Raw genomic sequence first — 21,350 nt, 5'->3', positions numbered from 1 at the left:
TGCATATGAATGTCAAATATCTTTCCTTATTTTAACAACCAATGCATTGTTTAGAAAATAAGAGTACACTTAGTACACTTAATGAATATATTCCAAATTTGTCATTTTATTAAAAAGATCTTTGCATGCTGGTGCTCCATAGGCAATCCAAAAATAAGTAACTAAAGTGAAAAATTATTTGAGTCATTGAAGTAAAATTTATGAATGAGTCCATATGATTCAGTCAGCAGGCAACCTACAGCTCACAAACAACTGCTTGAACAACACAGTAGTAACACCCACCGGCTGTTGTAAATAACACAGGCCATCAGAACTTCATAGGCACAGCTTTAGACATGCAATTCATTAGCCAGACCAACTCCATGTTCGTAGTTCCTTCTACAGAATTTAATGAATATGATATGATACGAATATGACATTTAATGAATATGGGTCCCCAGCACAAGAAGGATGTTGATGTGTTAGAATGGGTCTGGAGAGGGAGCAGGGAAGGCATGAACTTGATGAGAGGGCTGGAGCACCTCTCCTATGGAGAAAGGCTGAGGGAGATGGGACTGTTCAGCCTAAAGAAGAGAAGGCTCTGGGGTGACCTTATGGCAGCTTTTCAATACTTAAAGAGGGCTTATAAAATAGATGCAGAGCAATGTTTTGCTCAATCAGATACTGACAGGATGAGGGGGAATGGTTTTAAACTAAAAGAGGGGGAGATTTAGATTAGAGGTTAGGAGGAAATTCTTCACTCAGAGGGTGGTGAGGAGCTGGAACAGGTTGCCCAGAGAGGCTGTGAATCCTCCTTCCCTGAAGACCAGACTGGATGAGGTCCTGGGCAACCTGATCTAGTTGATTGCATCCCTGCAATCCCTGGCAGGGGGGTTGGAACTAGATGATCTTTGAGGTCTCTTCCAACCTGAGCCATTCCGTGATCCTGACTCTATGACAAAAGAAGATGCTCATCTTTTCTTGATGAGCATCTCTCTCATGCACTCTCATAGCGCTCTCTCTCTCAAGCAGAACAAAAGACATACCAATTCTGTTAAAAAAAATTAGATCATCTGTTAATCCTCAGGATCTCTTTAATCTTTGTATCATGATTTTTCACTTAGTGGCCCAGTGTGCTTTTAAGCCAACTTCAAGGTACAATGATAGCATTTTACTAGCAGCTTTACATTCAATCCTGATGTGCACAGACAAAAGGTGTCCTACCTAATCTACCTAGAGCATTACTAAAGAAAAAGAAAAAACTATAACATATTTAATTAATCCAGAAAAAGTGTTTTGATATTATATCCCTCAGAATTAACATATTTTCAGGATTTATCTACAGGACATTACTCTAGTATTCTTCATTCTAAAGGAAATTTTGTCTTGTACACATTCTTTTTTTTTCCAGTTTTCACATAATACAAATCTTTTTCATAGTATGAAACAAAGAAGTGTTAGACATTTAGTCCTAATTTCCATAGCATAAACCAATCAAAAATATATTTTCTATAATGATGATTTCTGTTGTACTACCCATTTATCATGAAGATTATCTACTGCACTTATACACCAAATTTGAAATTCTAGTATTTTCTCTACTATTTGGTTCATTTTTAATATACCTTAATATCATGTATTTCAGATGCAACAAGCCCCATACTGCAGTCAGTCATTTTATTGTTTTTCCAATTCAAAAATAATGTGACTAATTCATGTTTTACAGAAAATATATGAACCTCAGAAAATATGTCCCTCAACCTGACATGTACATAATCTCAAGGTCACACTTCTCCTTTACAGTACTTTAGAGTGTTAGTAAAATCGTGTATCTATGCTGCATGCTCATAAACACAGATATACACACACACACATCCATTTTTATAAACAGTTATACTATCATTCCAAATTATGAACATTCAGTGGTCCCCTTACCTTCTAATTACGCATTTATATACTCATAGCACTTTTGTGCTAGTGTAAATACTACTTAATTACTCAAAGTACACTTGAGGACTTCCATGACTGCCCTCTCCTGATCATACTTACCATATTTTACTCTGATGGAGGTGGTAGCTCATGAGATTCAGAAACACTAATATATATACCACAAAGGTTACAGAATCACAGAATCATCTAGGTTGGAAGAGACCTCCAAGATCACTGAGTCCAATCTCTGACCTAACACTAACAAGTTCTCCACTAAACCATATCACTAAGCTCTACATCTAAACATCTTTTCAAGACCTCCAGGGATGGTGACTCCACCACTTCCCTGGGCAGCCTGTTCCAATGCCTCACAACCCTCTCAGTAAAGAAGTTCTTCCTAATATCCAACCTAAACCTCCCCTGGCACAACTTTAGCCCATTCCCCCTCGTCCTGTCACCAGGCACGTGGGATAAATTATTGTGATATTTGAGAGCACAATTTCCTACCTGCTCTGAAGAGGGAAATACTCCTTCAAAGTACAGATAAAGATTTTAAGCAAAAACTCCCAAGATTTAAGAGAAAAACTGCATGACGTTTCTTAATTGTTTGATCAGCTCCATTTAGCACCAATCCATAGCCATGAGATTTACTTGGACTTAGGGGAGACATTTATTTATTTATTTATTATTATTTATTATTATTTATTTATTTATTTAGGAACAAGTGGCATAAATAAAGATACAAAAGTTATATAAATGTACCAACTAAAGTTTAGGATTGACTTTGGGCCATCATCAGCTTTACAATTGCTTCAAGTGAGTACAAATTATGTCTCATCCAATGTGCAGTAGTTGTGGATTTATGTGCTGTAATGGAAGCTTGCGGTAAAAAACATCAGACAGATGTAAATGACAAAGGGCACAACACAAACAGAAGCTGTTTTCAAAGCTTTACATGCTAGAAGTATGTGGACTAGAAAATAAGAGCAAATCTTACATGATATGGCTATTCAAGTCACTATTAACAGTGATCACACAGAATCATTTAGGTTGGAAGGAATCTCTGAAGATGATCTAGTCCAACACCCTGCTCAAACCAGGGGTATCTAGGAGCAGTTGGCTCAGGACTCTTTCCAATAGGGTTTTCAATATCTCCAAGCTTGCAGACTCCACAGCCTCTCTGGGCAACCTGTTGCAGTGTTTCACCACCTCACAGTAAAAAAGCTAGTGTTCAGATGGAATATCATGTTTTACTTTATGCCCACTGCCTCTTTTCCTGTCACTGAGCACCACTGTGCCACTGAGGAGAGTCTGGATTCCTTTTTGTTAATAATTCTCTCACATTGTGTATTTATATAAATTAGTAAGATTCCCCCCTGAACCTCTTCTCCAGCACTCTCAGCCATGCCTCGTGTGAAAGATGCTTCAGTCCCTTAATTAGATTAAGGAGCCAGAAGAAATTCCTAGAAATGACAGATAATGAGCCACAAGGGTAAAAAATAATCTGATCTCCTATAAAACAAAAACCATGAGACTTTCACAAATTTATTTTTAATTTGAATTTAATTATCTTTTAGAAAAAAAACTATGTAGTGTTGATTTTTAAAATTGTCATCACAACCACTGTATAATACATTAAATTTTTAAGTCAAAATAGCAATGAAAAACTGGGGAAGCTTTCATGCCTTTAAGTAATACTGGTGTCATTAATTTAAAATGAAACACGGAATAGTCTTCCTGAATTCTAACAGAGTACACAAAAATACGTATCTAGAGAAAAATATATATAAATATACATGTGTTCGTTATATACAAAAGGATAACCTCTTCTTAGTTGACTCTGGGATAATACTTGAGAAATCCTGTCTGATATTAGGAAGGAAATTATAGCACACAAACTATGAAAATTATTACATTTTTAATTTGTAATGCTCTTTTTAAATTTTGATTAAATATTTCTACTCCACGCTTTCAGAGTTTGTTTGCCAAGATTCTGAAACTGTTATTTCTCTAACAAATGTATTCACTTCCCAGAAACATGAAAATTCTAGACAGCTTGTACCACTGCTCTTCAACAATCAAACTTTCATTAAAGAAGAATCAATCTCCTTCCAGAACAGTTCCATTAAAAAACGAATTGCATGGAAATCTAGTCGTTTATTGGACTCCTCCTAGGCACTCCTTGGAACACCACCACCACCAAAAATACAAAAAATACATGTTTATTTAAGGAAAAATAATCAGTTCTACCATCTGTTCTCTTGAAGAAAGAAAAAAGATCTGTATGAAAGCAAAGAGTTTCTGGAAAAATATTTAACTTTGTACATGACAGCTAAAAGTTAGCACGCCATAAATAATCAGGACAAAAATCGTGTAAGTCAACAGATGCATTACCGGTAACATTATCTAAACTATTCTCTTGATGAGCTATGCTATACATATAACAGTCACACATTTTCTGTAGTTACCTGAATTAGTTGACCACTAATTAATACTAATAGTTTTTTGTTCAATGTACAGATAAAACCAAAAACCTTTGCATATATAAACTTTGCATATATAAACTGATAGAAGTGATGTGAAAGCCCTTCAGGCAAGGTTTTCACAATTCTGAGAGAAAACACTGAAAAACCCTTCCCTCACTGGGTGAATCGTTGTATTCTTCAGGCTAGTTATAATATGACAAAACATTATAGACAGAATGATTTGATAATTTTGGTGATTTGATTTGAGGAAATGGATAGCAAAGTGTTTCAGAAAGATTCATCCATAAAACCAACTATTTCTACATCACTGCAAAGGTACTTAAAATTAGTATTCAAAATTTGATTTCGGTTACACTTTTGAGTTACACTTTCTGATGTCAAAGATAATTATTCCAGATTATAGTAACAAAATATAGATAGAAATACAGCTTCCTGTTAGAGCTTTCTGATGTCATTTATAAATTATGCACAAAAGTTACCCTGAAATATGCAGCTAACAGGGAAAAAGCAAAAGGAAAATTGGCAACAGTTGTGGCATTTCCTAATAACATCAAAAGCTAAAATTTTATGAGGATAGGAGAACTTGAGTTCAATTTGCTGACATTTAATCAGATTTAAAGGTATCACAAAGATAGTTTCATTTCTTTGCAATTTAAAAATAACTTTATGCAATACACGAAGCTAAGCACGTGGAAGAAGGAAATACAAAAATCACCATGAGGTTTAAAGCTTTTAAAATACTGGTATCCTTAACACCAAGGTTCCACCTGGGTTTCTGTGTATTAAGGCATCAGCTACCACTATCTCCCTGACTGTTCTAGATGGAGATGGAGCTGTGATGAAACTGATGTATTGAGAAAACAGTCTGATAACTTCCTAAGTTTGTATACAACTAAAAGATACTCTTGGGTCTGCTGATAGCTTATCTCTCCTTTTATTTATGCCCCTGGGAAACCTCAGTGAATCTCTTTACAAGGGAAGAGAAAATCATTGTTTGAGGCAAACTGTCTCAACTGTAACAAAAGGGGAAGAAATCAAAGAGTTAAGACAGAAAACCTTTTACTCCTTGTTCAAGAATACAGACACTGCCCAAATAAATAAACAAAGAGACTGAGGACATCATGAAAGGAATTACATCAATTTGGTTCATTGGTGAGGAAAATGTTACTAACACAATAAACATTTAAGTATTTTTATGCAACCAATATAAAATGGCTTAATGTCTTTTGCTACCTTTTCTCAAACAGATTGTAAGATGTGATACGAAAGTACACACAAACTACTTTTTGAAAGTTGGCTGCTGCAACTAGCCTGGCCAGGTAACCTGAGAATCTAGTAGGGAAGGGCAGTACTGAAAGAAAACAGCAGCTCGTCTTTGTCCAAATCTGGAAAATGGTAACCATAAGGCAAAGACATCAGATGAAAGGGATCAAAATTTAGACCATCCTATGGACCCTATGAGCGATCGAGGCACAGGTCAGGGACAGAGACACAAAATCTTCTAAAGGGTTGTCTCCAAGCATTTCCATTCAGTGAGTCTCAGAGTTTAGAAGCATGGAAAATTAAGTCGCTGAAAACTATGAAGTTGCCAACTGAAAAGTTGATGAAAAAATATTCCTTGCACTGCAAGTAGCACTACAGTTTTAAGAGAACTATTGCATATACTTTGAAAGGAATATATGCTGCAAGTTACAACTGTTTCTGACTTCTTGTTAAATTGACTTTACTGCTATAGTAGCTATTGGTATGCAAAACACTCTTTCCTGATGTAGGCAAATTACTGATGCAAAACTTGATAGAGGCATTCTTGCTTAGCTTAAAGATACATTTGATAACAAGTAAGCCAAAAAAGATTCCACCTAAGGGGTATGCATTGCAGGGAAGCAGTCTCATGCTTAAGAGGTCCAGAAGGACAAAGTTTTAGAGGTTTGAGGAAAAGCAAAAACCAAGAACACAGGAAATTAACTCCTAAATAGTCTCAGATGACTCAGGAATATTTCCATCCTATTTCATATTCAGGGAACAAAAGCTGAGAAGGAGGAATACGTGCACAGAAGTTTCCTTCATTACATTATACACAATGACAAGTAATTCCTGTGAATGGCTAAAGAACTTCTCCCTTTATACTTTGTTTACTGTAAATGAAAAGTTCCTATTTCCATTCTCCAGATTGATTTCCAGCATGCTACAGAGGATAGAAATTCTTTTCATTAGTAAAATTATTATTTGTTGTACAAAATGCACCGATTTATTCACATGAAAAGAAAAAAACTCCACTCTTATCTGATGTGTTCACTTCCAATATTCTAACTGAAAGAGTAATTGGTAGGATAATTACAATTATCCAATTAGAATTCTGAAAAAGTGTTTTGTTAGATAAATATATTGTTTAGTAAGATACAAAACCACAGAAAAATCTGTTAGAAAATCCATTTTTCTCTAAGAGATTAGATATTACTTACTGCTCCCTGCTGTTCTGCAGACAACAGCTACTCTTTTAAAAATTTTCAGCTTCCACTGGTAGCAGTTACCATGTGATCTTGAGGTTTGGAAATTGCAATGGAAATTGCAAATCTAATATGCATAGTCCTTCAGATAAGAAGTGGCTCCCCTATTCCAAAACCTTTTAAAAACATTTAATCATAGAATCATAGAATATCCTGAGTTGGAAGGGACCCTTAAGGATCATCAAGTCCAACTCTTGACACCGCACAGGTCTACCCAAAAGTTCAGACCATGTGACTAAGTGCACAGTCCAATCTCTTCTTAAATTCAGTCAGGCTCGGTGCAGTGACCACTTCCCTGGGGAGTGCATTATAATAATGTGCATTATTATTATAATGTGTGTAATGAGTGCATTATAATAATAATAATTAATACTGTGCATTAATTTTTTAATCAGGGAGACACTCTACAATCTGAAAACGTGGATGTAAATGGATGTCTACAACATCCACATACTCAGTCTATCAAAGGTGTGTCCAAGATCATAGAACCAAAAACACTGAGCATGGCAGCAGCCATGCAGCCAGTCATTCACTGCATCCATTCATCCCCTTCTTGGGCCCCAGCCTCAGAAGATAGGGAAGAATACTACCTGCATTCCCAACCCCTTCAACATCTTTCCAAGGGACATAAAGTCCCTTTTGTTATTTCTGAGTCTCCTTGTCACAGCCTCATTTGACCTTACAGGAAAAAGTAGGAATTTTTGGTAGTTCTCTGGCTTTACCAGGCTTGGTAGCCTCTTCGCGATATCACAAATGCAGAACCCAGCGGGAAGCATCCTCTTTATGCTCATTGTTCATTCTTCCTCATCCCAAAAGAGATAAGCATTATTTCCACAATGGTGGATTGACACAGATTATTTTAGAATGTATGGTCTGCTGCTCCATGGAAAGCTGCTTTTTGTTCTTCATAAAATCTGACAAGATGATACGTCAGTTCTTGTCCCTCCCCAATTATTCACAATCTTCCTCTCTTTTCTGCATCCCACATACGTCTCTATAAGGGACACATATTTTTTTTTTGCCTACCTACTCATCTCTCTTTTTTTTTTTTTTTATACGCAGGTCTTTTTTTCTCCTGAAAAATAAAAAAACTAAAACTCTGGGGAGCTTTGGGAGATAGAGGAAGATGATATATAAAATAGTGCCAGTGGTGACAGATCTGGTAAAAAGCATCCTTAACTTCGAAAATCACCTATGGATTAATAGCAAATAGGAATACACACATGCACACCATGTGTGTTGTATGTGTTGCATATATACATATAATAAATATATACATTTTATGTATGGTTGCTTTTGTTTTTATACATCTATAATCTTGTACTGAGAATGGAGGAAACATCATGGATTATGATAATGATGCCAGTCATGCCACACTTACCTAATGCAGTGATGTTTCAGAACAGTTTCAATTCAAAAAAAAAAAAAAAAAAAAAAAAAAAAAGATTACAATAGTGTCAAAAGGTATCTCTATGCCAAGTCAAAAATCACAGTTTTTGAATGTTAACAGTGTACCGCAATCCTTACTGACAGGTACACAGAATTCCAAAATGTTTTAAAAATAACTGCAAGTTACAAAATACAGTGCACTAGAGGAACCTCATGAAATGGCTAAGAAATGAACACATCCAATATTTCATTCAACTGTTACGAGCTAGCACACACGTGAGATGTGTATCTCAGAATAAGCAAAAAAAAAAGTTATGAGTTTTTGCAAAAACAGTCAATTTCTTTCTTGATTTCTTATTCTTAGAAAGCCTTGATATCACCATCCCAGTTATTATCCTAGTTATTAAACATTTTCCTTTCTTCTGTTTTACTATCATTACCCTAAAAAAGAAAATCTTTATTATCAGCCAACATCTTTTGAGATAATTCATTCTTTTCTCTCTCCTTTCAGCATAAGCATTAATAGCATAAAGCTATTATTCTGATGTTTTAGGAAACCTACTTTATATATTGTGATACAGATTTCAGAGATGCAAGAATACCCTCATTTCAGGAGACAAATATAGGTAGAACCATATTTATTATGGCAGTATCAGATTATCAGACAAAATCTTCCATCTGTAAAATATTTATCAATTACATATTTGTATTTGATTATATATCTACTTCTTTCCTAAACTTTCATTATAATGTTAGTTTTTAACTTCTCTAACTCATGGCTGTTGGCAACTCTTTGTAATCACTCATCCTTCCAGGCTTTGCTCCCAAGAACTGTGCCTTGCTGGAACTGTACACGTCATGTTAAATCAATAAATTAAGAAAATCACATTTCATTCCATAATTATTTCAAAGTTGTACTACAGCATTCAAAGCCTTGCTATCACTGTACTGTATACATATTTCAATATCATCTCAAGTCTACTTCAGTCTTTTTTTAAAAAAAAATTTAGATAAGTTTTGTTTTAAAATGTATTAAAATAAATCAGATGAATGATCTGGAAGGCAATAAAATCATTGATTCTGTTGACCAAAAAAAGAGCATCCTATTAGAAAAAGACGTTTTAAACTAACAGAAAAAAATTTACTAATCCAGAAAAATACTATGGTATCATTTTTAATATTAAAGTCTATATCTATAACATGAGAATATTTTTGAAAATATTTTTTCAAATATTTGTCATGATGGACAGATGTTTTCTATTGCTGAAAGGAAAAGAACTATTAGCATTCAGGAAATCCTATAGTGATATCTAAAATCAGGAAAGCTAAAAGTGAAGCACATTTTAAAAACAATTACATTCTATGAGCTGAATTCAAGTATAGTGAGTGTCTTCCAGTCATGAATTAGTGGCCAGCCACTTGACACTGTTGAGAAGTCAGAAGTCACAATGCAACAGACCCCTGTTCTGCCTTTCTCCAACTTTGGATTACAAACTATTTTTGAGACCAGAATTCCACTTTACAGGTTGCATGTCATGGCAACAGATCGTGATGGACGATGGTATTACCTCATCACTTTGGTGATGAAGTAATAAACTACTTCTAGTATGAAACAGGACTTTCCTGATGCAAAAGATGTAATTTTACAGAATACAGACCACAGACTGCTGATTCGGCATGAAGTATGTCTTTTTGTGTGCTTTCAGGCACAGAAATCATACTTTCTCAGATAATATAAACAGAACAACACATAAAAGCCTCAGATAACTTAAAGTTAGATATTCATATGATTTGACACAGAAATTGTAAATACTGACATTGGAATTCCAAAGTATGAATTCTAATGAGCATTCTAAAATACTAATTAAATCATATGCTGAATAAAATGAAGCCAGAAGGCTTTAAGATTAATGTAAATCTTAACTACAATATTCTTGTTAACCTGTTATTTCTTGTTAACCTTTTATTGCACATTTAACCTTCTTGGAACCCTCATTCATGAAAGGTGAAGACAGACAACAACTCCTAATATACATTACCATCTCTTTCATAGAATCATAGAATATCCTGAGTTGGAAGGGACCCTTAAGGATCATCAAGTCCAACTCTTGACACTGCACAGGTCTACCCAAAAGTTCAGACCATGTGACTAAGCGCACAGTCCAATCTCTTCTTAAATTCAGACAGGCTCGGTGCAGTGACCACTTCCCTGGGGAGCCTGTTTTAAAACATTGTAGCAAGACCTACATTTTTTTTTTCTTAAGTTGGGACTAATAATTATGGAACTTGTAAGCTTTCTTCAGAGCAATTCTAAAGTATACTTTCATTGGATAAATAACAAAATATCAATAAAACTAGTTTTTTTTTTTGTTTTTTTTTTTTTTAAATAAACAGTCCAATCGTCAATTGCTATTTGAAAAATATGGAAATGAAATAGACTCCAATATCAACTTTGGAATAAATGGTCAAACATTCTGGATGTGAAAAATGTAATTTTGAAAAATGTAATTTATGCAAAGAACTTCTGTACTTTTATTCAATACGCTTGCTTGAATAACTCAAAAAGCAAGAAAACATTACAGAAAAAGGGAATATTGATTTTGTAATAATTCCTTCACATAATGCAGAGGAAAAAAAAAAAACTTATTTAGGCCATTAAGTAGTGTTAGTAAAAGGAAATGGCTATAGCATGAAACAAAGAAATAAATCCTACACTGAATACCCACTTTAGGTAATACCCTGAAGTCATTTTTCACCAACAGCAATTTGTTAGATACAAGATTGTGAAAACAGGTTTAAGAGGAACTCTGTCTGACCTGAGTTTATGACTTTAGAGGTACATTTATTTGGCAAAAAGGCTGGCATGAGAACACCTTTATAGTAAGTACAAAAATATATTTCAGTAATGGTCAAGCTGCATGTCAAGCACCCAAAGCTAATAAATCTATACTTACACTTAGTCAATTTTTTTAAGTTCTTGTTATTGAAACAACCCAGCTAACATGCCCTTTTTGTAAGTAATAGTACTGTAATTCCTCAGATTTAACTGGTGTGACCAACTTACTTACAAGCCACATGGACTCATACTATGATGAAAACACAACTCTCCAAATACCAGTAAATGCCAAGAATAATAGTTATCTACAAATTGAGTTGGGGTTGGAATTTACTGCCTTGCAGTAAGCAAGAACACTTCCTTCCCTTGCATGACTCTTCCAGCAGGACGTGGGGTGCCCCACTGCCATTGATGACACCGGAGATGCTCCTGAGCAGCAGTGTGGCATTCTCCGTGCAAAGCACTAGTTGCTGCTCCCCACTCAACACGGGTAGGAAAAAAAGAAAATGACACCTATGGAGTTGTTAGACTGTGGCAGGAGGTGAAGCAGCACAGAAAATACAACATAATAAACACATATAATAATTAGAAATATAATAATATTTCTAATAGTGTAGAAAAGTAGGGGTATCAAAACTGTTCCTATTGCCAGCAGTTTATGACAGATGATACCTTATACTTTATGGCTGCTAAATTGTGAAAGGCTGGCCATTTGATCTCATATTTGCAGTACATAAAGGAATTAAGTAGGAATAGTAGCTGCAAGAATTTGGATTTTTGCCAGTTTCAATCATAAGTTTCATCTTAGCATCTCTGTTCTAGCCATATAGTTTCAGATAATAATTTGCCAAACCTAAATATACTGTATTGATACAAATATGTTATTTCTTCATTCTAGGGTGCAGCTGAAGATACATCCTGATTACACTGCCAAAATAAGAGCTTCCTGTTAAGGCCTGTGCTAGTTCAAGTCATGGTTTCTCCCTTTGGTGTTGGTTCAGTTTCGCCATTCTGCCTTATATTTGTACCAAAAAAGGTAATTTAAAAAAGTCTTCAATTTCATTAAAATGGATTTGTTAGAATTGTTATTTAGAGGAATATATTTCTCATCTTCTTAGCCTACGTTTATGCCAACCTAAGGAAGTAACAAAAATGCAAATAATACTTAAAACATTTAAAATGTTATTTCAGCTTACATGATCCAGAGGCTTAGCTTTTGGCGAGAAGTTCAAAACATAAATGAACTCCTCATTATGAACTCAGTCCTAACCTTAAGAACTGTGAAGATTAAACTTAACAGAGCATTTTGCAACGTGCATGGTGCATCGTCGAAGACTGCACCCAAACTGCTGACAATGTAACCAAAATCACATAACTGAAGAGAAATATATATCATACTTAAAAGTACTCTTGTACAAATGCAAACATACAGACTGAAAAGAACCAAAGCTCCTTTGAGACAAAAGCCTATAAGATAAAAATTCTTGCATAAATATTCAGTTGAAAGTGAAATATTTTTCAAAGATCTAGCTCTTTCTTAGACTAATTCTTATGTTCTCCTTATTGAAAGGAAACTTAAAGGTAAATTAAACTTTCTGATAATTTAGCTTAATTACCAGCATTATGTTATGTTTACACCTCAAGGACTCCCTGAGGATTTTTTTTGTCCCTTAAAGACAGAGATGACAGAGTAACCAAGTAACAGAATTTTCATGTGCCAGGTAATCTGAATATTAAGTTGAATGTTGATTTTTCCCCCCTCTCCTTAGCCTCTACACCACCAACTGGCACCTCTGCTACCCACTTGAATTTTACACTACTACACTGTATAAACATATTAACTTCTTGAGATGCATGCACTCTGCCACACAGTGAAGCTTCTGTAGGTATGTTTCCAGATCAACACTTGCCAACATACCTAATAGACATCATTAAGTACTAAATTTTATTTTATATTGCCACTTTCCTTCTCATGTACTTTTTTATTGGTCACACTTCAGAGTCGGGTTTAGTTCTTTCCAGTCCTTTGGGAAAATAGATGCAGTGCAGGTTTTTAACCTTGAATGAATGGAGATACCACTGGAAATTTTCAAATCAAAAAGTAGGATTCTTTATAATGTCAAAAGCATATAACCTGGACTGTGTTAGGTATAACTATCTGACGTTGTTGAACCTGTATTGGACTTGGTGATCTTATGGGTCTTTTCCAAACTAAATCAGAGAATCATTCAGGTTTGAAAACACCTCTAAGATCACCAAGTCCAACTGTTAAAACCAGCACTTCCAAGTCTACCACTGAACAATGTTCCTTAAGCACTACATCTACACATCTTCTGAATAACTCCAGGGACGGTGACTCAGCCACTTCCCTGGGCAGCCAATGTTTTGCAATCCTTTCAAGTGAAGAATTTTTTCCTAATATCCAACTTAAACCTCCCCTGAATAACTTGAAGCCATTTCCACTTGTCCTATCACTTGTTACTTGGGAGAAGACAGTGATCCCCACTCCGCTACAACCTCCTTTGAGACAATTCTACAGAGCGATAAGGTCTCCCCCTGAGCCTCCTTTTCTCTAGTCTAAGTAATCCCATTTCCTCAAGCTGCTCCTCATAGGACTTTTATTCCAAGCCCTTCATCAGCTTTGTTGCCCTTCTCTAGACATGCTCCAGCACCTCGATGTCTTTCTTGTAGTGGAGGGCCCAAAACTGAACACAGTACGTGAGGTGCAACCTCACTAGAGCTGAGTACAGAGGGACAATCACTTCCCTAGTCCTGTTGGCTACACTATTTCTGATACCAGTCAGTATGCTATTGGCCCTCTACACACTTGGGCAAAGGAGTTAACAAGTCAAGAAGAGTTCAGAAAGTGGCACAAGAAACTGTCTTACAGTACAAAATTTGTACTATTCTGTGCTTGAAACAATTCCTAGTATATCCTACAAGCGTCTCTAAGGTTTTAAAGGTGGCACACATTTAAATGGAAAGGGGGAAGCTCAGCAAAGAAATTGCCTTTCTTTTTGAACTTTTTTCACTAGAACAGCAGTATACAATCCTTTTTGCTTGCTGGAGTTCAGGAAGCATATGGACAAGGCTCTCAGAAATACAGTTTGATTTTTTTGGACCCTGTTTGGAGCCAGGAGTTGGACTCAATCTGTGTGGTCCCTTCCAACTTGGAATATTCCATGGTTCTATGGTCTTCTGTAGTGCAAAACCATTTTTTACTGTTGTCACCATATCATAGCTTGTCAAAATGAGGAAAAGAAAGCTAGACCTTACAGAAGAAAGCATACAGCAAATGAAGATTACTATTGGTAATTGTCTACCATTATCTTGTAGAGAAAGTGTCTCCAGGGAGGTTGCCAGCAGTATATAACAGCTGGCCTCTTCCCACCAGGTTGAAATCACACAGCTTTAGGAGCTCTGCAAGGACTCCCAAACACGCTACACTGAATCCCAATCTGCTCCCTCCTGAGCTCTGCCTCTGTGGAAAATAACTTCGGAGCTTAAGCCTGAAAGTTAATCAGTTCTACTTTTCAAGTAACATTTTTAAAGTGATCTATTTTCTGGACTTAAAATGATAATTTTAAAAGAAGAAACATCTTAGAAGCCAATTTATTATTATTTTCTTATTTTATTTTTATTTTTTTTTAATACCTGGACAAAAACATCTTGATACCGAAGGCAAAAGGAAAGAATCATCTGGAGCATCAGCTTGGATATAGCCAGAACAGTCAAATGGCAAGGCAAGAAACTCACAAAAAAAATGTAACAGAAATGGGACCGTTGAAACAGAGAACAGACAAAAACAGAAAGAAAAGCCTCAAAGGAAGGAAAATATTTATCATTTTTGAATACATCAAGATTTCTCTATACATCAACAAGTACCTGGACAGCTTTGTGATAAATATGCTTGTAATGGACGCAATAGCTGGTTTAGCTGTTCTATGCTTTTTTTTTTTCTCCCTCCCCTGGAGAACTTTATTATTATGGGCGGCATGTACATTGACTCGTTAAACACTTTGATCACAGAATGAATACCTTAATCTGTATGTTCAGACCATCTCAATGGCTTTCATAAAAAATGTAGTAACAATGGCATCTCATAATAGTAACAGCAAAACTCCCAGCTTCCTCATGCCGCCTTTAGATACCACTACAAACTATTTACAGTTACATGTACTGTCACCAATCTTTCCTGCCCATCTGTTTTTACTTTATATAATCTTGCAAACATATCAATACAGAGAAATGATAGTTATCTTACATGTTCTTATATATACTACATAGAGAACGCTAAGCAAGTTTATTTTGCTGCTTTTCATTAACACTATTTCACCAAAAAGAATATATTGACAGGAAAACTTTTTGCCCTCTAAATTGGCTCGAGTTTATCAGCAAAAATTTTAAGCACCAAGATTTTAAGAGATGAAAGATCTAAAACAGACATACAGAAAATAACTTTTGCCTTAACCAAGGTATCTTAAACAATGCACACATTGGAAATTTCAATTGCTTTACCTAGTTAAGAAAAAGGTGCTGTTCAGTAAGATTCAAATCTAAGAGTCCCACTCAAAGAAACAGGAATCTGAAAAGTAGGGGTTGGGGGGGGGCGGATTAAATACACAAGTATTCATACATTAAAGACTGTCATTGCTGTTGACACCTTGTTTCCTGTAAATAGGAAGCATATGGAAGAGTAAAGATTTAAAGATTGCTTCTATTTCAAAATGTCACTTTAAAACTGAAAAGTATACCTCTTGATGATACATAGGCTACAAAAGAGATGAAATATTTATGAAATTTGTATAATTGATGCATTCTACCTTTATTTTAAACACTGTAAATGTAAATATCTGTAAACCATCTCTGTCTGAAATTTTTCTATCTGAACTACATTTTTCTGAGGAGTAGCTGTCTCCTGAAACATTGGTATTTCTGGCAAAACTACAGATTAATAGGTAATATTTAGCTCTGTGCTTAGGGGAAAAGACATTTCATTGCAAAAAGCTGTCATGCTTCAAGTTGTCATATAAAATGTCACATTTTACAGCTGCAGTGGCTCAACTTTTCTATCTAGTTAAGCTGTCAGTCACTTCATAAACATGACAGTAGGTACTGTCACCCAAGCACAAAAGAATAGATTCAGATTCTAAAATTATACTGTCTTCTGTTTTAAGAGTTAAATCTTTATGTAAGACAAACTTTACTAAAAACCCCAAAAAAGTTCTCTGGGTGACCATATTAAATTTATATTCTCATATCCTGTTTTTCCACAGGGAAAAAAAAGTGGAACATTTTTCCATGTTGTATGTGGTTCAAGAGCTAAGAAACATAAAGCCTTCTTCACACGCACATATGACTTGCTCTTTATGTTCCCCTTGAAATCAATAGCAAATCTACCATTCATCAACAGGTTTGACAAATACAGCAAGGAGCAAGCAGGTAGATGTGATAAGGTACTTCAAGTTCTCGACTGTGAATACTTACTGCAGATTTAATGCTAGTTTCTTCTTCCCTTGCTTCAGCTTTTTAATCATTTTAAAATCAATAAACTTTAAAATGTTAACCTTTGTTTCACTTGCATTTTTTCCTCACTGCTCTTCATTTTCTATCATCAAAGTTTTACTAATAATAATTTACCACCCTCTGCTATTCCAGAGCACCATTCCAGCTTTTGCACCATATGCAGTATATGGCACCATAACTCAATACCTTGTACCACTATCATGCAGTCCCAAGGACGGCATAACAGTGCTGTGCCATCACCAGCCAATCTTCAGAAGTTAAGATACAGAACCCAAGGTTCACTCCTCCATAAAAAGCACAGAATGGCTATAATATCTTTAACAACTTTGTTGATGGTTTGGATGAGGGAACTGAGTACACACTCAGTAAGTATGCAGATGACACCAAGTTAGGGGGTACCATCAATATGCCGCGGGGTAAGAAGGTCCTGCAGAAGGATCTGGACAGGATGGATCAATGAGCAGAGGCCAACAGGATGAGGTTCAACATGGCTAAGTGCCAGGTCCTGCACTTTGGTCACAACAACTGTTGTGCATGCAGCACAACAGGCTTGGGGCAGAGTGGCTGGAAAGCTGTGCAGAGGAAAAGGATCTGGGGGTGCTAATGGATGCTCACCTGAACATGAGCCAGCAGTGTGCCCAGGTGGCCAAGAAGGCCAACGGCATCCTGGCTTGTATCAGCAATAGTGCAACCAGCAGGACTAGGGAGGTGATCATCCCTCTGTACTCAGCTCTGGTGAGGCTGTACCTCAAGTACTGTGTTCAGTTTTGGGCCCTTCACTACAAGAAAGGCATTGAGGCCCTGGAACATTGCGGGAGAATGACTGCAAAGCTGGTGAAAGGCCTGGAACACAAGTACTGTGAGAAGCAACTGAGGGAAGTGGAATTCTGGAGAATTCTGGAGAATTCTGGAGGGAAGTGTAAGTCTGGAGAAGAGGAGGCCTTATTGCTCTGTCTACAGTTCACTGAAAGGAAGGTGTGGGGAGCCGGTAGTCAGCTTCCTCTCACTAGCGATAGGACAAGAGGGAATGGCCTCAAGCTGCATGAGGAGAGATTCAGGTTGGAAATTAGGAGACATTTCTTCTCAGAAAATGTGGTCAGGCATTGGAACGGGTTGACTAGGGAGGTGGTGGAGTCACCGTCCCTGGGGGGTGTTTACCAAAAGGGATATGGTTTAGGGGGGTAATATTGGTGGTAGGGGAATGGTTGGAAGTCTTTTCCAACCTTGGTGATTCTATGATTATTTTCTCATTTCTTTTTTTTTTTTTTTAAGGAACATTTTAGTGTTCCAGCTCACAGCTCAACCATATGTAGCTGAATACGTAATGCCACAGGAACTGAAAACTGCAGTTCACAAAGTAGTAATTTAGAGGAGGAATTTCTTTGATCAGAGTCATCATGAACAGAATTATATCACTAAAATAACATCCCCCAACAAATTAGAAGTGAAGAAATTAACTGGCTCTATTTGCACATCACAAATCACATTTGTACATATTATTCACTGAAATTTTTGTAACAGCAAAGTAAAAACTAATTTAATATCTCTGAAATGGTTTACTCACCTCATCTAAGTCTTTAATGTACACAATTTTTTCTTCAATACCAATAGGCATTGGTTCACTATGGGGGATCTTCACCTCTTCATACATTTTGTTGTTTTCTCTCTGAACTGCCTCTGGTAAGAACACCTAAAATGGTATTACAGGAAAATTAATTGAAAATATGAAAACAGAAAGTTTCATTACTTTATAGCCCACTTGAAGCAATTTTTCATCACTTTCCTTCATAAAAATGAATCCCAAATAAAAACAATTCTCCCTGATTCATTTTATAGATAGCACAGAACCCCCTAAATGGAAAATAATCAGTTTTACTACTCAGAAAACGGTTTCAAAAAGACAAAAAAACAGATAACTCCCCTTTATTAAATTTCAAAAGCCATTAAGTCTAGAATTTCATAAAGCATTCATTTTGTTAAAGTCTAATTCAATGTTTTCCAAAAGATAGAAGGAGAAAAATAGTATTTTAATGACTTAACTGACCCTAGAAATAAAAACAAATACATTAGTTGAGAGTGAGATTGTTTCTTCTAGGGACAAAATTAAAACAAAATATGTAAGCATTTAAAACCCTCTGAAAAGAAACACCGCTTCATGCACAGGACTCCGATTAGTAGGAGAATCTCCAAGGGAACAAAGGGAAATCTGCTGCACATTACTCACTGGGATAGTTGTATTGCTGAAGACGTACCTTTGCACCCCCGATGAATGCTGATGTTTTCATAGCTTCAGCTCGGGAATCGTAAACATGTGGATAATGAATTCTTTCAAAGTCCATCTCTCTCTGTCTACCTAGGACAGGCATACTTCGAGCATTCAAAAGCGCTAGTTCCCTATAAGCAGAAAAATAGCTGCAATAATTCTGCCAATTGTAAGCAGCCATCACAAAAAGTGGACATAGTATTAAAGTCAGAGAAAAAGTTGGAGAAATGTAAGGAAAATAGAAGTTTATGAAATGATTAACAAAAGAATTTTACTGTGTTATTCACTGGCATCAGTTAGACTAAGTCCTTATTGCAAACAACATAGATAAAAATCAATCCAACCAGTGCAAGGCTTTCCTAATAGAATTTTGCCTCTTTTTACACAATACAGCAACAAGCATTCACAGTTAAATACCAGTCCCAGTATATTCTTCTCAATATGAAATGCAACACCTTATTTGCTCCTTATTCTCTCCCTCCCTTATTCCTCCCACTACCTTTAGTTGACAACATGGAAAATAGCACCCGTTAATCTGTAGAGAAAAAAAAAAGAAAGATAGTTCTGCTAGATTTAGTACAGACTTCATAAATCTTAAGCAAGTAGTCTGCACACAGGAACTAAGAAAGATAGCCTACTTCTCTAATCTGCATCTCCAGCCCACATAGATGAGACCAAGAAGATTCTCATTAAGCAGATCACTGCTTTCTTTCCCTGAAAATTAGGTTTTCATATAAAAAAAAAATAAAATCCACACTTGTAATAAAACGTGACCTGAAGTCAGAATCATCTAATTTCCAAAGCAAACTAAAAGAAAATAAACGTTTATGATATGTTGAAGTAGCAATTACAACACAAGCATTTTTCAACTTTTGGCATTTATTACCTTTGCATTCGCAGCTCTTTGGGATCAAAGCACATTAGTCCTTCGCCTGAACTTTCTCCATCTTCCCCTGCTTGTTTTTCTTTTCTGGCATTTCGTTTTTCTTCACGACGATATTGTTTCATCAACAGCTTTTCTTGTTCAGACTGAATTGTAACTTGACAGCCATAATTGGGTTTAGTATTTTCTCCTATCAACTTCCTGCACTGTTCTGCAACGCGAAAACAGGTATGCCCCTCCATAAGTACTGGATTCTATCCTTTTTATTCCTGTTTTCTTTAATACGTGTATTAGGCAGATTATGCAAAAGTTGGCCTCAAGAAACTAAAGGAAGTAACAGCTCTTAAAGGCAATACATTTAAAGTATCCACACATCAAAAGCTCTTTATCCCAAAGTAAGAGGGGGAGTACTGCAAACTAGCAGTAAAAGGAGGGGCTTTCTTTGGGGGATTTACAATAACTTCATCAACACTGGAAAAGCCTCTTTTCTGTTCTCTTATATGAATATACTAGTAAGGAAAAAAAAAAAAAAAAAGCTGTGAAAATAGATTAAATAATATATTTTTTTAAACAGCTTCTTCCTGTAACAGTTACTGTATATTTACTTGATAACATGACTGTATAGAAAGCATACCAACAGTTTAATTTCCTTTAACAAGTGAGAAAAGTAATCTTATTCTGTACAACCAGACTCCTTCCTTTTATGTGGATAAGCATCAGGATTGAACAACAACAACAACAAAAAAAAATCAGAACCACAGAAGAGTTACAATACACAACAATTGCAGGGCAGCTGGGAACCTAATAAAGTCATTTGCCTTTCCTAGGCCACTACTGTTCTTTACTGCAGATTGAAAACAAAGACACAATTAAATCTTTTATATACAACAGGGTAGACAGATTTTGTTTGTTTTTAACTTCATCAGTGTTTTTAAACCTCTACTTTCAAAATTCAGCAAACAGATTATTAGCTTATATGGGTTTAACCATCATATAATTAATTACATGTATGTTTCGAATGTATTTTTTCAGTCTAGCCCTGAACCTGAAAATTGGAAACTTCTTCTCAAATCTTCTGAACAATTTGTGCCATTTAATTTTTAACCTACCATAACACTGAAACTCTTGCAGCATGCACACTAAATAAAGTGACTATAACTTGTCAATTATTGAAAAAATTCTAATAAACTGACAAAATGCCCACAGTAATACTATCACATTTGTAGTTTTAGCTCTCTATCACAGTTAAAGGGAAAAACAAAGGTTGCAATTTCCTGCCTACATTTAATTCAGACCAAACATACTAGGACAAAGAACTGCTACTTCATTTGTCTGATAAACACAACAATCACCTTTATGGCTGTGGAATTAAATTCTATAATAACAGTCAAATAATACAGCATTCTAAAAACATTCAGTAAATGTATAGTTCCTTGTCTTGTGCTTATTTCTCAGAACACAAACAACTCAAAGTTACCAAACAACTAAATTCATCCAGACACAAATGATTCCATACGCAAATACAATTCTGGAAAGCTAAAACCTCAGCCCC

At 35.7% G+C, this 21,350-nt stretch overlaps 1 protein-coding gene across 4 annotated transcripts in view; it reads right to left on the bottom strand.

Moving 5' to 3' along the window:
• The window catches only part of ASCC3 (activating signal cointegrator 1 complex subunit 3), a 274,883-nt gene that overhangs the window by 206,050 nt on the left and 47,483 nt on the right, over positions 1 to 21,350 (bottom strand). For all 4 annotated transcript variants that reach the window (XM_038176559.1, XM_038176561.1, XM_072036159.1 and 1 more), the window contains exons 6-8: positions 19,802 to 20,009; positions 18,905 to 19,046; positions 18,217 to 18,342 (exon numbers count right to left, since the gene is read on the bottom strand). In XM_038176559.1, coding sequence (XP_038032487.1) covers positions 18,217 to 18,342; positions 18,905 to 19,046; positions 19,802 to 20,009 — 476 coding nt within the window. The remainder of the gene's footprint in view (positions 1 to 18,216; positions 18,343 to 18,904; positions 19,047 to 19,801; positions 20,010 to 21,350) is intronic.

The sequence above is a fragment of the Anas platyrhynchos genome, chromosome 3 (genome assembly GCF_047663525.1).
Source record: "Anas platyrhynchos isolate ZD024472 breed Pekin duck chromosome 3, IASCAAS_PekinDuck_T2T, whole genome shotgun sequence".
NCBI classification, from domain to species: Eukaryota; Metazoa; Chordata; class Aves; order Anseriformes; family Anatidae; genus Anas; species Anas platyrhynchos.
This window is presented reverse-complemented; position numbering and strand designations above follow the sequence as displayed.